Source organism: Oreochromis aureus, linkage group 4 (genome assembly GCF_013358895.1).
Source record: "Oreochromis aureus strain Israel breed Guangdong linkage group 4, ZZ_aureus, whole genome shotgun sequence".
In the NCBI taxonomy this organism is placed as follows: domain Eukaryota; kingdom Metazoa; phylum Chordata; class Actinopteri; order Cichliformes; family Cichlidae; genus Oreochromis; species Oreochromis aureus.
Genome location: NC_052945.1, coordinates 36,411,933 through 36,428,225, shown reverse-complemented (window position 1 = coordinate 36,428,225; position 16,293 = coordinate 36,411,933). Strand labels below are relative to the sequence as shown.

At 40.6% G+C, this 16,293-nt stretch overlaps 1 protein-coding gene across 1 annotated transcript in view; it reads left to right on the top strand.

Moving 5' to 3' along the window:
- Positions 1–16,293, top strand: part of LOC116316867 (potassium voltage-gated channel subfamily C member 1-like) — a 153,233-nt gene that overhangs the window by 90,427 nt on the left and 46,513 nt on the right. Inside the window, exon 4 of the mRNA XM_039611608.1 lies at positions 3,044–3,256. Within this exon, the coding sequence (XP_039467542.1) occupies positions 3,044–3,256 (213 nt within the window). The remainder of the gene's footprint in view (positions 1–3,043; positions 3,257–16,293) is intronic.

The following is a 16,293-nucleotide window of genomic DNA, read 5'->3' as shown; positions in this document are numbered from 1 at the left end:
TCATAATTCAGAGATAAAATACAAATTATTGAAGATATATGACTTGTAATACACTGTAACTGAGTAGAGGCGAAGCAAAACTGCCTTGACTTGCCCTCAAACAACGTTTTGTAACTCTAAATCTATTTGGAGCATCAAAATCATTCTTTCACCGTAAGAAACAGCAGGCTTTGGTGAACAGTCATGGAAATTTTCAGGTCTCTGTTGAAATCCATCAAAAAGATATGACGAGAGAAAAAAGTGCCTCATTTCCAGAGTTTGAAATCTGAAGAAATCTGAGAGAGGGACAAATTTCCTACCCTCAAACAAGTGTAATTCATGGCCAAACGGTAATAGGTGAGCTAAAAATTCTTGAATTGTGAGCATCAGGGATGTCTGAAGATATATTGGCACAAGCCTCATGTCCTAACTTTGTTTCGTTAAGGAGATATGACGATTCGAAAATGCCTCTCATTAGAGAATTCCAGTGCTGATTTTGAAGAAACTCGCCATTGAGTTTCTATGGAGAGTTTTCAGACTTTATGTTACTCTGAGGAGATTTGCAAAAAATCTATAAGTCCCACAACAATGATAGTGACATTTTCTGAAAGCCAGCAAAAATACCTACGTTTTGATGTATAATTTGTGGGGGTTGAGTGGAAATTGAGCGAGTAGCAAGAAGTTGTTTAGACATGAAGAGAAAATTCAGAACGGACCAGCACTCACTCTGAGTTAATTGCATAGCAACCATAGCAAAACATGCATTTTCTGAAAAATCACAATTTTGCAACTGAAAACTTAAAGAGAGATAAGATTAAAACGGTAGAAGATCTGAAAAAGCTGAATCAGACAGGAATAGCCCAATAAGTTGAGAACATTTTAAAGTTTGAATGGAGTTTCTAGGTGAAAGTATGAGGAAGTAGTTAAGTTTGAAAAGCAAGCAAGTTTTAGCAGAATTGTGGAAGTTTCCCATTCATTTCAATGGGACAAATTAATGGAAAAAAGTGTAATATTTTAAAAAGTATAATAGTAATAAACACCAAAAGATATAGCAGTCGAAAGCAGAAGTAGCAGAACAGTTTAGAGTTTGAACGGTGAAAATCGGCTGAAAACTGAGGGAGTAGTTAAGCGGCAAAAAAACGGAGCAACTAGAATAATAAAGGATAAAGAATAAAGAGAAACAGGATCTCAATAGTGTGGATGCCTGAGGCATCCACACAATAAAGATAAAGAATAAAGAGAAACAGGAAAACAATAGTGTGGATGCCTTGAGGCATCCACACAATAATAATAATAAGAATAATAAATCCGACGAATAGTAATAAGTGTGCCTCTTGGCATAGGCACACTTAATAAATCCGAGGAATAGTAATAAGTGTGCCTCTTGGCATAGGCACACTTAATTATAGCAACATTACAAACATCCACGATTGTGATGTTGATTTGTGCAACTGCAAAGGAAACCAGTGATGTCCTCACTTTGATTTCTTTTCTGTCCATTACGCAGTTATTTTGTGAAAGTGCACTGTTGACCTGACGGTGACGTGTAGCGTGGCTGTTAGAATATCTTTAACAAATCGATGTGACAGAGCATACAGACAGGTCCTGAGGCTGTCTGTATGCTCTGTCAGAACATGTTGCCACAGAGTTGCAATGCTTCAGATGCCACTTCACCACATAAAGGTGTTGGAGCTTATTTGTTGATAGTAGTGGGAGACCAAACAAGCTCAGCTTATTGATTCATTCTACTTAAAAATGCATTTGGAAATATGAATAACACACAAGTTACACTCTTAAAAAAATCAATTATAAAACAAAAAGGGAAAAAAGTGTTTTGAAAGATATTACATTAGAGAACAGTAGTTCCAGAAGTTTGAACTCTGCATTAATGCAAATGTGAACCATCACATTTGGTGAGATGACCAGTTACTCAATACAATAAAAAGCATTTCACTTCATGTGATACTGTCTCTGCTTGTGTGCTGTGGTTAAAGTAGGCTGGAAGAATCCAGAACAGTTTTCCAGCTACTTCAGTCATCATCCATCTTTCCTTTTCCACTTACCCGGCTCAATGTCATGTAGTGCTCAAAGCTTCTATAGGTTGAGAGGCAGAGTGCAGACACATAGCCAGTTTGTTGGCACCCTAATGCAGAGAGAATCATTCACACCTATGGGCTGTTTAGACTCACCAATTAACATAAGATCAGTAACTACATGCCTCTGTACTGAGGGAGAGAACCCTCACAGACATGAGGAGAACAGGACAACGGTGTTAACCACCATAGTGCATATTTGGTTAATCAGCAATTAAATCTGATCGATCATGTTTTGTGTGCTACATTGCGGCATTGCTTCTAGTGACACCATGGAGATGAGTAAAAAGAAAAGAAAGAAAGATGTAAGACAGGAGATGACTGTTCAGCACGTCATCTATGCCTATATATACATACATCTTTGTTTCAGGCATTGAGATATTCTAATTTTGTGTTATAAGTAAGAAAAGTTTATTTGTTCAGCACTTTTCACAGACAAACAGTCACAAAGGGCCGTACACAAAAAAGAGAAATAAATTAGAACACAAAGTGTCATAATAGAGAATAAAAAGGTACGAACTAACAAAATAAGCCTGATTTAAAAAAAAAAAAAAAACTACTGCTAAATTGAGTTCAATTCATTTTTTAAAATGTATTTATACATTAAATCACAACAATAGTTGCCTCAGGGCAATTTATATTGTAAGGTAAAGACCCTACAATAACATACAAAAAGCAATCAGGTGACCCCCAATGAGCAAGCACTTTGGCAACAGTGGGAAGGAAAAACTCCCTTTTGACAGGAAGAAGCCTCCAGCAGAGGGAGGGGCTAAACTACACCAAGATTTCAAATGCTGGACTTAGCAGCTGAACCAGAAGGGGACAGAGCTTGATTCAGAGCACGTGACCCCCATAGAAGAGATAAGAAATGTTGTTAAAAGATAAAACGTTTTGATTCATCACGGCACACAACTATAATAATAGTCACTCCTATAATCTCTAAACTGCCTTCTCCTTCCCTCTTTTACCAGACTCCAAGCAGAACGGTGATGCAGCAGCTAATGCTGCGGCTCTGGCCAATGAGGACTGCCCTACCATTGACCAGGTCCTGGGAGACGAGCGTAGCCCGGCCACCGGTGGGCTAGGCTCCACCACCAGCCGTGAGCGCTACCCGCACGACCGGGCGTGCTTCCTGCTGAGCGCAGGGGAGTTTCAGCGCACAACAGACGGAAACGTTCGAAAAGGTAAGGGGGTGGAGGGGGATACTGAGGGAAAAAAATGCAGAGAGGGGAGGTGGGTACTTGAGTGACAGCAGTGCATGATCCTGATTGATTAAAGCAACAATATGCATAGTGTGTGAAAATATCATGTTTAATCTTACGACTTACATACATATATACACACGTACACTGAGTCAACTACAACACTAAGAGAAGATTACTCCAACATAAGCAATAATAAAAAAGCCATGATGTTGTCATTTAAAATAAAACGAGTTAAATCATTTATCCTAAAGCACACAATTGATCACATTCCCATTCCATCCATTCTTTTTAATGCAAGCTTAGTTTTGCAGTCTCACTGCCTTGAGACTGTTCAAAATCACAAAGGCTGTCCGTGGCACATGTAACACATGACTCTCCTTTCTGCTTTCCAAGTATGTGATTGTAGAGGAAGTTCCCTAAATTTGTATGTCCTCCATCTGTACTGCAGAGGTCGCTGCGGCGCTAGTGTCTGGTGCCCTGAGATTGGAGTGACTAGATTTACTGTGCTGAACCAGAAAAGTAATCACTGATTCATTGAACTGAATTCAATGAATTGAAAAATCATTGTATTCATATTCTGCACTGAGGTGACTGAAGAGTCCCTCAGTAGTACTACACTGTCCTTCAGTGTATGCTTCACACTGTTTATGACAGCTGATAGAGCTCTTTGTGTCAATCTCTTTTCACACAGCTAAACTGCTTCATTATGAAACACTACTCTTTTTGAGGGATTATAATGTCAACTGTAATTCTTTCTCCAGGTAGGTATTACACAGCAGATACTGGTGCTACTTTATGTTTTTATACTGTCAACAAATCCCATGGAAACTAAAATAACACTAGCAAATATGTCTACCTGTCATGGACCTCTAGTGGCAGTATACGTCAGGGTTTTTGTCCGACTTTGGAAAACAAGTATTTGACAGTTTGATCAAATTGTAATTATATTGTCTGTACTTATGTACAGTGATCACAAGCAAGATATAATGTGACAGACTCTCAGAGAAAAGGACTATTTCCCCCAGGTTGACCAATTTCGTGCTGGTGGGTGGCACTGGTAGATGTTATGTGCACCATGTCCTCCCTGCTGACTGATAGCAGAGTTGACTCAAAGTCATTTGGGATCATGTTGGGATATATTCCACAGGAGGAAATAGTCCCTTCAGATGTGTTTCCACTGCTAGATGTGCAGAGACAGCACACGTAATGCTTATTCACAAGGTATGAATGCATCATTTGAATAACTGGGCTATCTATGCCTGAGGAGCTGGCAGGTTGAAAAACAGCTAATGTGGAGATTTGTGTCCTTACATGGTCTACCAGCTAAAGGGCTCAAGACTAGTGTGGATGCTCTTTTCCTTCTGGGCTTTGTTCACAGTAAGAAACATATCGAACGTCATGTTCTATATATTTAGATCATTTTTTGTAAGTCTGCTATTTTTCATATTTTATCTTGCTGAACAGATGGATCAAATACGTTTCAGTGTGTTCTCGTCACCATATCACCCTGCTTCATTGTTCTGCTCTCTCTCTCACTGTCACTCTTATCTGTTCACTGCATAGTTTATTTTTCTTACTTTGTTACACTGAAGTTCATTAACTGTTCATTCTTTGTTTCTTTCTCTCTTCCTCATACTCTCTTCTTTCCCATCTCCACTGTCTTGTCTATTATTCATCCATCCGATGATTCTTACTTTGCCCCCTTCTGCTGCTGCTTATTGTCTGCCGACTGTGTCTGCTGATTGTCCTCATCCATTCATTTTCATATTATATTCCTGTTTCCAACGTAACTTTTGCCAACATGACCGAATTATCCTTGACCTTCCTTTTTTAAAACTCTCTCACAATCGTCCTATACCCCCCACACTATTTCCCTGATTCTCTCACACACACACACACACACACACACACACACACACACACACACACACACACACACACACACACACACACACACACACACACAACAATTACAAAATACATAGCCACAAGCTGGAGGGGGCTCTGTTACAGCTCGGTAGGATTCCACCTTCTCCTGGATCAAAACACAGAAACACAGAGGTAACCCAGAGCACCCTTAATAACCTGAACTACTAAACTGCATAAGTGAACCAGAGATTAGAATACCTTTAAAGTTAATCAAACCACATTAGATTATTAAATATTGCAATAGATATCATTTGACTGAATATGGCTGAAATACAATACAAATACAATTAGAAGAAAAACAGTACAGTTCACTACACCAGACTACACTATGCTAACATACTGTCACTGAAATGAACCCTTTGAGTCACCTTCGGCGCTGAGTCGTAACCTTATGATATCAGAAGTTGGGTTTTCTTCTTCTTCTTTTTCTTCTTCTTAAAAACAACAACAACAAAAAGTAAGAATCATTCTGATGCACATAAAATGATTCACAGCTTCCAATATTAAACTAGACTACATGTACTACACCAGAGTGCATATAATGTAGTGCACTTAATGCAGTACATTAAAGCTCTGGTCATTAGGTTAGATTAGGCTCAGAATCAGAATACTTCATCAGTCGAAGAGGAAATTATGTGGTTACAGTTGATCCAAGACAGCAAGAACAGGAACTAACTCAACTCAATTCAATAATATAATATGTTACAAAGTTACAAAATATAGTAAAAAGGGTCTAATAAATACAAATAAATCTTATAAATATCCCAGTATATTACACAAATTAAAAAGAAATATGTGATATTTTGCTGCCCTTCTTATCACATTGACTTGAAGTTTAGGGTGTGTACTTGTGATTTTGATGGAGGAATCGTACAGCAAGCTAGCCAGTTTCCTGTGTAGTTAGTGGTGTATTTGGGTAATCTTAGCCTCCCGTTGTACTGGCCTGTGACTGCCCAGAATGTTATGGAGTAGGTGGGAGGTATTGTCCAGTATTCTCCTTATCTTGGACAGCCTCCCCTTCTCCTACACTACCTTTAGGGAGCTCCAACCTCACCATCTTACTGGCCTTGGATATCATTTTACTGAGTCTCTTGGCATCCATGACCCTCAACCTCCTGCCCCAACATGCAACTGCATAGAAGATGGCACTGGCCACAACAGACTCGAAAATCCTGAGTATTGTCCAACAGATGTTAAATCACCTCAGCTGTCTCAGAAAATAGAGACGACTCTGGCACTTCGTGTAGATTGCAGTGGTGTTTTTAACTTAGTCCAGTTTATAGTCAATGTGCACTGCGAGGTATTTCACTATGTCCACATTGACCACCTGAAACAGGGGTTGCTGGTTTCCTGGTCCTCCTAAAGTCCACAATCAATTCCTTGGTCTCTGTCATATGGAGCTGCAGATGATTCTGCTCGCACCACGTAACAAAGGAGTCCACCACTACTGGGTACTCCATATCATTACCCCCACTGATGAATCCAACCAGAGCAGAGTCATCAGAACATTTCTAAACATGGCAGGAAGGTCCACTAAGTGACTGATGTCTGTGATGTAGAGGGTCAATAGGAAAAGAAAGAGGATGGATGCTTGTAGGGTAGCAGGTAGATGATGGCTTCCTCAACTCCGAGGCAGGGCTGGTAAGCAAACTGAAGGGGGTCCAGATGTGGCCTAACAGTCTTTCCATGGTCTTCGTGACGTGGAAAGACAGTGCTATAGGCCTGTAATGCCGGGGGCCTCTGGGACATGGCGTCTTTGGTACAGGAATGAGGCATGATGTCTTCCACAGCAGTGGGAACCACTACCGACTCACGCTCAGCATGAACACTTTAATAAAGACTCCACAAAACTGGGGGGTACGAGGCTTGAGGACACGGGGAGCTCACCCTGTCTGGTCCTGCAGACCTGCCTGAGTGGAGTCTTCACATTTTACTCTGAACCTGGTTGAGAGTGAAAGTGACAGGTGGGGGAGGGGTTTCAGGTCTTTCTCGGAAGGCTATAGACCCTTTGACATAGGTCGCTGCACACAGAGCACTGTGTTCTAAAGCCCATTTATTTCTATTGCTTGTGGTGTACAATGGTGGTTTCCCATTGCACCACGCCAAGCACAAGCATGCCAGTGCTTGCACTGGCATACAAATGCATGCAAGCACTTTCCCTTTTGCTAAAGCATATAATTAGGACTGGATCAGGTGACCCTGAATCCTCCTTTAGTTATGCTGCAATAGGTGTATGCTGCTGGGGGATTCCCATGATGCACTGGGTGTTTCTTCTTCACTCACTATGTGTTAATAGACTCAATCATACTTGTTATTAATCTCTGGCTCTCTTCCACAGCATGTCTTTATCCTAGGCCCCCTCCTCGATTTAGAGATGGTCTTTCCCTTTTCATGTAAAGCAGCGTTCCTCCATTTCCAGAATGTGTACATCCTCATCATTCAAAGAGTGTCCACTGGCCTGTCGGTGTAAATGGCCTGATGAATTAATTCTTCTGTGTTGTCCACTTAGCCAGAGATTGTTTGGTTTCCCCGATGTATGAATCATGGTAGTCGTTCTCTCTCCCCAACCGGTCGCAGCAGATGGCCCCGCCCCCCCAGAGCCTGGTTCTGACGGAGGTTTCTTCCTGTTAAAAGGGAGTTTTTCCTTCCCAAGTGCTTGCTCATAGGGGGCCATATGATTGTTGGGCTTTTCTCTGTATCTATTATTGTAGGGTCTACCTTACAATATAAAGCGCCTTGAGATGACTGTTGTTCTGATTTGGTGCTATATAGATAAAATTTAATTGAATTATACTTATTCATTAAATGTGTTTAGGTCATTGAGAATGAGACTTAGTTTAGTTTATTTTAATTCAGAAATAAACTTGTGATTCTACTACAACCACAGACAATAAAAAGTGCATTTTATCATCATTAGCTCCACTTTAAGACTATGATCAGCTCGAAGTGCTCTAAAAGTACTGGGACACATGTCTGATGCTCAAAGATAGACAACTATTTGTACTCACATTCACACCCGTGTTAATTTAGATTTACCAGTTAATCTAACCACATTAGCTTCATGTCTTTGGACTGTGAGAGGAAGCTGGAGTACCTGGTCAGAAACCAAAAGAAACACAAGTAGACATGTAAACGCCACTCAAAGGTGATTCCAGCCTGATTCCTGAAACTTATGGCCTGTTTCTACGCTGACTGATATGCTGCAGGGTCCTCCCTCCTTTTAAATTCCCTTTATTACTTTAAAATCAGATCAGTCACTCTGATGGTAAACACTATCTCCAGAAGCTCTGTGGTGACAGAACAAGGTACATCTGCTTATTCTGTGCAGAATATTGTGACATTTCGTGACATTGAGCATGAGTTGCCAAAGTTAAACTGTGGCCATTGTTGGTGTATTTCTTTAATCAGCAACCGGAGTTTAACAGCTGACAAAGTGAACAGGATATATACAGGTAAAGTCTGATAAGATCAGTGATGTCGTAGGGAAATGTTGACTCCTTATTTATGTTACAGAAACAGAGAGCTTTGAGGTCAGGTGCACGGCGTGCTTTTGTTTTGTTTTTTTAATGAAAGTAGTCCCATTGTTGCCTGATGATAATATTGATACGAATTTGCATTTGCACAAGATAGAGACCTTTTTTTCCCCCGAGGTCCACAATCTTATCAGACCGCATGACACACTGGCAAACAGAGATAACCATTTGTTGAAAATGACGAGTCTGCAGACTCGTCTCGCAGAAAGTGGAATATATAAAGGAATCTAAGCAGTTAATGTAAAACAGTGTCACCAGGGCGATCAGCTGATCCCTGGAGTAAATAAAGCATGTGGTGTGTAGCTACTGCACCCCGATCCCATTCTTCACTGAAAATAACAGAAGGAAAAAAACTCTCTCAACCCACATGTATGAGACAGAGCTATTTAAAATAAACGCTCTACAATAATAATAAAGAGAAGTAAGTAAGAAAAAACAGGAGCAACTGAAACAGGCTGCATATACCTTGAGGTTCAGATAGAATAAAATAGAAAATAATAGAATAGCTAAACTGGATTATGGCAGGTTAGCCCCATGATGACATTAGAAAAAATTACCATATTACCATAGTGGATTTAAATAGATTAAAGTGGACTAAACAAAACAATTTGTCGTATTTCATGAAACCTTTACAGTCAGTTCAGTTTTATTCCACACATATTAAAATCTCACTAATGTGAAGTACAATGCTGTGAAAAAGCCCCCGTACGAATTTTTTCATATCTGCCACAATTTTAATAGACAAAGAAACTGGATTAAATGCACAGTTTTTAAATGATGATTGTATATATTACAGCAAAAAAAGCTATTCAAATATATGTAATTCCCCATTTGTAAATTATGTCATTAACCAAATGTTTTTGAAAAGCTGAGCTCAGTTGAATTAGCCACATCAAATCTAAAGAAACAGCTGAGAAACAAAGTTATTGAAATCTATCAGACGGGAAAAGGTTGTGCCCTGGGACTCCAACAAACCAACAAAGACTCTAATAAACCATGGTGAGAGCCACTATCCACAATTGGAGAAAACTTGGAACAGTGGTGAACCTTCCCAGGTATAGCTAACCTACCAAAATTAGGGCAGGACTTGTAATTTGGCTTAAAAATTTTGACATAAAAGCTAAAAATTATTGCAGCAAAATGTGTCAAATTAAGGACACATTACCTTTTGAGGTTGGTGCTGCTGCACCATCAACAGTAGTACCAGCTCCCAGTCACAGGAGGGTGCTGTTGCTAGCACAAACCATCGACATGTACAGGAGGAGGGACAGCATTCCCAACGAGTGTGAGGAAGATACAGAGGAAGGTGAAATGATACAATATTGAAATTTGTTTGCAAAAAAATATTCAACATCAACATCAGGTCACACAACATAAAGCCTTGCAATTCACACACACACACACACACACACACACACACACACACACACACACACACACACACACACACACACACACACACACACACACACACACACACACACACACACACACACACACACACAGACAAGCCCGTTCAGCTATCTTAGTGAGGACCTTCATTGACATAATGGTTTCCCTAGCCCCTTACCCTGACCCTAACCATTAAAAATGAATGCCTAACCCTAAACCTAAACCTAACCATAACCTAATTGTAACCCTGACACTAAAGCCATATTCTGAACCTCGAAAATGCCTTCAAATTTGTGAGGATCGGTTTGTGTGTCCTCACAAGTGACTGCTGGTTCTCACAAGTATAGTAGAATGCAGATTTCGGTCCTCACAAAGATAGCTAGACGGGAACACACACACACTGTGTTTTTGTTACTGTAAAGCTTTTAAGTGTGATTCAGCATCATATAGTGAATATGTTGAGGCATATGCATGGTTTGTGTATGTGTTTGTGTGTTTTCGTATGAATTACACCGGAAATTCAATCTGTGTGTGTAAATAAATTATATGCACATGGAAAGAATGCACATATAATTTATACATATTACAAATATGTGATTTAATATATTTTCACTGTTAACTATTATCAGCTGCGTTTATCAAGGCATTATTGGCCCACTACATCTTGTTACAGCTAATTACAGCCAGGAAAGCTCCCCAGAATTTGGGGAGCTATCTCTTGACACAAATTACTTGCCTATCCTTACACATACAATGTACGTAATTACGTTTCTTCCATCCATCCTTCCATTTTCTGCTGCTTACATGGGTTTAAGTCTCAGGGGCAGATGTCTAAGGAGAGACGCCCAGACCTCCCTCTCTGCAGTCACCTCTTCCTCTTTTTTGATCTTTAATCTGACCCCCTTCTCAATGACCAAGCTCTCCTCTCTATAAAGGCCCCAACATTCCCTCTGCAATGTCCGCTTTGCTTGTTTCACTTGTATTTACATCCACCATTAAGGTGCAGAAAGCTGCAGTGTTCTTCTGAACAACAGGTGTCACCACTCAGACAATATCACTACATGAGCGCTAATATAAGAGGAGAATAAATCAAAACAGAAGCCAAGACTTTGTCAAGTGTTTTTTTTTGCTTAGTCTTACTAAGGTTTTGGAAACTCTTCAGTTATTAAATTGTTCCAACATCTCCCTCTGAATATCTGCATGTCTCTGAGCTTCTGTACTGGAATATAATTAAAATGGCGGTACAAACCATCACGATTGTACATTTGTGTATAGAATAGGATAAGATAAGAAGAAAAAGATACTACATAGAACAGAATAAAATACAATGTTGTCAGAAATAAAATTGCACTTAGTGTTATTGCTATTGCACATATGTGGATGTGTGTTTGGTGAGTTCCGAAGTCTTTGTTGTGGAGTCTGACAGCAGTTGGAAGGAAAGACCTGTGAAATCTGTCTGTCCCACATCGTGGGTGCCGCAGCCACTGAAGGAGCTGCTCAGTGTTGTCATAGTCTCCTGCATGGGGTGGGAGATGTTGTCCAACAGGGATGACAGCTTAGCCACGATTCTCCTGTTACTCACCACCTGCGCTGGGAACAGAGCTGGCCCTTCTGATCAGCCGTCTCTTCCTGTCCCCGGCAGAGATGCTGCCGCCCCAGCAGACCACACCGTAAAACATGGCAGAGGCCACCACAGAGTCATAGAAGGTCTTCAGGAGTGGGCCCTCCACTCCAAACGACCTGAGTCTCTGCAGCAGGTACAGCCTGCTCTGCCCTTTCCTGTAGAGGGCGTCTGAGTTATGAGTCCAGTCCAGTTTATTGTTCAGATGAACACCAAGGTACCTGTAGCTGTCCACAGCCTCGATGTCCATGAATTGAATGTTCAGTGTTCAGTCATGTTTGTGCCTGCGGAAGTCTACCAGCAGCTCCTTGGTTTTACTGGCGTTGATCTGGAGGTAGTTCAGCTGGCACCAGTCCACAAAGTCTTGAGTCAGTCCTCTGTACTCCTTGTCGTCCCCATCAGTGATGAGGCTGACTGTTGCAGAGTCATCAGAGAACTTCTGCAGGAAGCACTGGGTGGAGTTGTGGGAGAAGTCTGCAGTGTAGATGGTGAAGAGGAACGGAGCCAGAACCGTTCCCTGTGGGGCCCCCGTACTGCAGACGACCCTGTCCGACACACAGCCCTGAGTTCTCACATACTGTGGTCGGTCAGTGAGGTAGTCCAGAATCCATGTTGTGAGGTGATGGTCCACTCCAGAGTTCTCCAGCTTGTCCTTCAGGACTGTGGGCAGTATGGTGTTAAAGGCACTGGAGAAATCAAAGAACATGATCCTCACAGTGCTCCCAGCGGTCTCCAGGTGAGAGAGGGAACAATGTAGGAGGTGAATGACAAGATCATCCACTCCAGTGCCAGGCTGGTAAGCAAACTGAAGTGGGTCCAGTGATGAGCTCACCAGGGTCTGAAGCTGTGCCAGGACCAGCCACTCCAGGGTCTTCATCAGGTGGGATGTCAGAGGCACCGGCCTGTAGCTGTTGAGGTCCTTGGAATTCATGTCTTCAGCCCAGCTGCAGCAGCCATGGCACAAAGTGCCAGGTTACAAAAATTAAGAGGTGCACAACCGGCAGAAGTGCCACAAAGAAAATCACTTTTACACTCACCTCCCTCTTCATCACACAGGCTGATGTGACACCAATCCACCTGTCAGTCAACCTGTTAAAGCTTGATGAGACCAAGAGAAAGCAAAGAGCTGAGACGTAATCCCAAGGCCACCAAAGTGGAGACCCTCCGTTACGTGGTTACACCTGCAAATTCTATCCATAAAAGTTATGAGCAGAAGTTGAGTCCAACTTATTGCTGGTGATGCGAACCAAGATCTTGCTACAGTTGTTGAGGGTTGTAAGGAGTCAGTGCGTTCAATTCAATTTTATTTTATTTACATAGCACCATAACAGCTGTCTCAAGTAACCTGGTGCTAACGGAGCACCAGCTCAGAAGCTCAGCTTCTCTGAGAACTGAGATAGTAAGATACTAGTAAAAAGCTATAAGATAGAAAGAATTAAATAACACTGTATGAGTAAGTTCAGCTCCCATGTTCCTTTAAATTTCAAAAGAGTCACTTTCTGTTTTTTCATGAGGAAAACAAATAAAAATGAAAATTGTTAAAGACGTGAAATACATATTAGTATTATTAGTAGTATTATGACCAATATTATTATTATTATTACTAGCCAAAACCCACCACATGGACGACTGTTGACAGGCCTTGGTTGATGTGTCTCATCACGACATATTTAGCTGTGACTTGAACACAATTCCAAATACAAATTCTGGTGACTGTTAAGTTGTCTACGGGTGATGTATGTTGACAACAAGAGGAACAAATGCAAACGGAGAATGTAACATCACATTTGTAGAAGTTAAAAATTTCTATATGTGGGACAGTGTTTGTGTGCTGTTTACTTCAGACTGGTACACTGTAATGGTGGAGATGTACACAGAGTGTAATACAGATGTACACAGAAAGTAATACAATTTGTGTTTGGTTGATTCTTTCTTGTTTTAACAATGCTTCCTAGCAATAAATCGTATACAGCTGTTTGTTTCCCCTGAAACGGTGCCACATGTGTAAGGAAAGTGTATTTGTGAGTTGAGCAGCAGGATTAAGTGTGGGGGTAACTTCTCTACCAATGGCAGACAATCTGTTCTGCTGTTGACTCTTATTTGATGTCGTTTATTGGTTTGGATAATTGATGATTGAAGAAATAAGACATGCTGACAATTTAATCATTTAATAAATTGGTTACGCACTTCAGTGGGCTGGCGTCCCATTCTTCAACCAGCTCTTATTGCAAGTATCTAGTTAGTCACTTTGGCACGTACAACATGCCCAAACTGATCCCACAAGTGTTCAACAAGTTTGCAGGTAGGTCATTTCATTCTCTCCATTCTGGAGGAAGAGCTCTGTTCTGTTCTGTTGGAGTGACCGTTGTCATTAGAACAGAGTTTGGCAGTGTAGCAGTATGACCCAGGTTATAGACTCTCATCTCACTATCTCTCTGCATTGAGATTGCCTCCAGTTATGACAAGCCTTTTCTTACCAGTGAGGGAGAGGAGCCTCCTCACCATCACACTGCCTCCACCAAAACCTGTTACCTTATCGCTGCAGCAATCAGCACAGCATTCACTTTAGACCTATGATCCAGCGGCCATAGACAGAATCTAGAAACATCATTGACCATAATGTTCCTCCATGTTCATATTCAGGTTTCAGTGAACATATTGCAATGAAGCGTATAAATATAAATATAAAGTTTATATAAATATAAACTGCCAGTCTGTAAATGACTGCCTACAGTTCCTAACAGGGTAGTGTTCTCTTCTTGGCTAGCCCACTTCATCTCCTGTGTCTGGCATTCTCTATAGTAAGTAATTTGTTCTTTAATTTGGAGATGTTTCTAGGAGTCACTCAAAGATAATGTTGTAACTTGATTTTGGAGAACACCAGCTTGAAGTAGCCTTGTGGCATGGGCCCTATCCAGATCAGTCAAACAATCCAGCTGACCACTGTAGCAAGCTCCATGCACAGGTACTGCTAATTAGGCACCTGATTGTCCAAACCTTGGGTATCACAAGCTTAAAACAAGAGTAAATACCAGAATAAAGTGTTTGGATTTGGCAGACAAGATTTGGAAAGCTTTTCATGGATGCAACCCACAAATTCAGCTGTGATGTTCAACCCAAAAATCCCTACAAATGTGGCACCATCTAAGGGGAAGTAAACAGCTTTACTAACTATATAAGATTTATGGCCAAGAAGCATAATTACAACAAAGAAATAATTGGCCAAAGACAAATGTCCTTACTTTTTGGCATAACTTAAATACATACACTACAATCCTTATAGAAGATTATTATCCGGTAAACAATACCAGAGCAAGTTTTATTGACTCTCATAAATGGCATGCAGCCTTCCAGCAGACAATTTGAGAGTGTAAATGCTGATGCCTATGTTAGGTAAGCGAGACCTGTGACAAAATGGAAAAGAAAACTGACATGTTACTATGGATTAAATTATTTCTTTGATTTTTAAAATACATAAATTAAACAATATCTAATAAAACATCAAATGGCACAATGTCTTACTAATCTGCTAAAACTTCATCAGCTCCATGTAGCAAAATTAGTACTGCTACTCATTCACCTGACAGTTACAGTTCACCTACTGACCCAGGCTTATGAGTTCTTTGATGTATTGGTACTAGCTGTGCCTCAAGTTAGCACTAGTAGGTTTAAATATCCCAATTTGTTGTGCAGACTGACAACAGTATCGGTCCTTCCCATGCCCCGACATGACTTGTCTTCCAGCAACAACTTTTTGGTTTTTTCGTAATTGTTCCTAGGGCTGCAAGGATTGATCAAGTAACTCAAATAACTCAGTTATAAAAAACTGTCTACATAAACTTTATTTTTTTACTCTAATTCCGATGCAAACATTTACAGGGAAAAAGCTGGTGGGACTTTTTAGTCTTAAAAATCTAGCACAATGTTTGAATTAGGCAGCATGCTGAAGACTCACGGCAGCTGTCGTACTGTTTACCACAGTGATACCTGACGCAGGGGTGAGTCTAAAAAGGGGCATTTAAAGCACCTTGAGGCATCTATTGTTGTGATTTGGCATTGTATAAAAAATGAATTGAATTAAATGTACAAGAACAAATTTATTTCAAAGCTTTGGTAACAATTTTTTAGATAGATTAACATAAAATATTACATACACACAAAAAACACACAAACTCCACCTCATACAGGAGATAAGGTAGCCCTACGGTCAAAACTCTTATTTGCCTCCTAGTTATGTAATAAAGCTTTCCAAGAAGAGGGTTTTTATATTTTGTGCCTTAGTTTAGTTTGTATGTATGCCTTATTGTGTGGATGCCCTAAAAGGGCTTCCACACTATTGAGTTCCTGTTTCTCTTTATTCTTTATTGTGTGGATGCCCTAAAAGGGCTTCCACACTATTGAGTTCCTGTTTCTCTTTATTCTTTATTTTTCTTTTCAAGTTGCTTCCGTGACGTTTTTTGACTTTATCTACTCCCTCAGTTTTCAGCCGATTTTCTCCGTTCAAACTCTATACTGTTCTGCTCTTTCTGGAGATGGGTGCT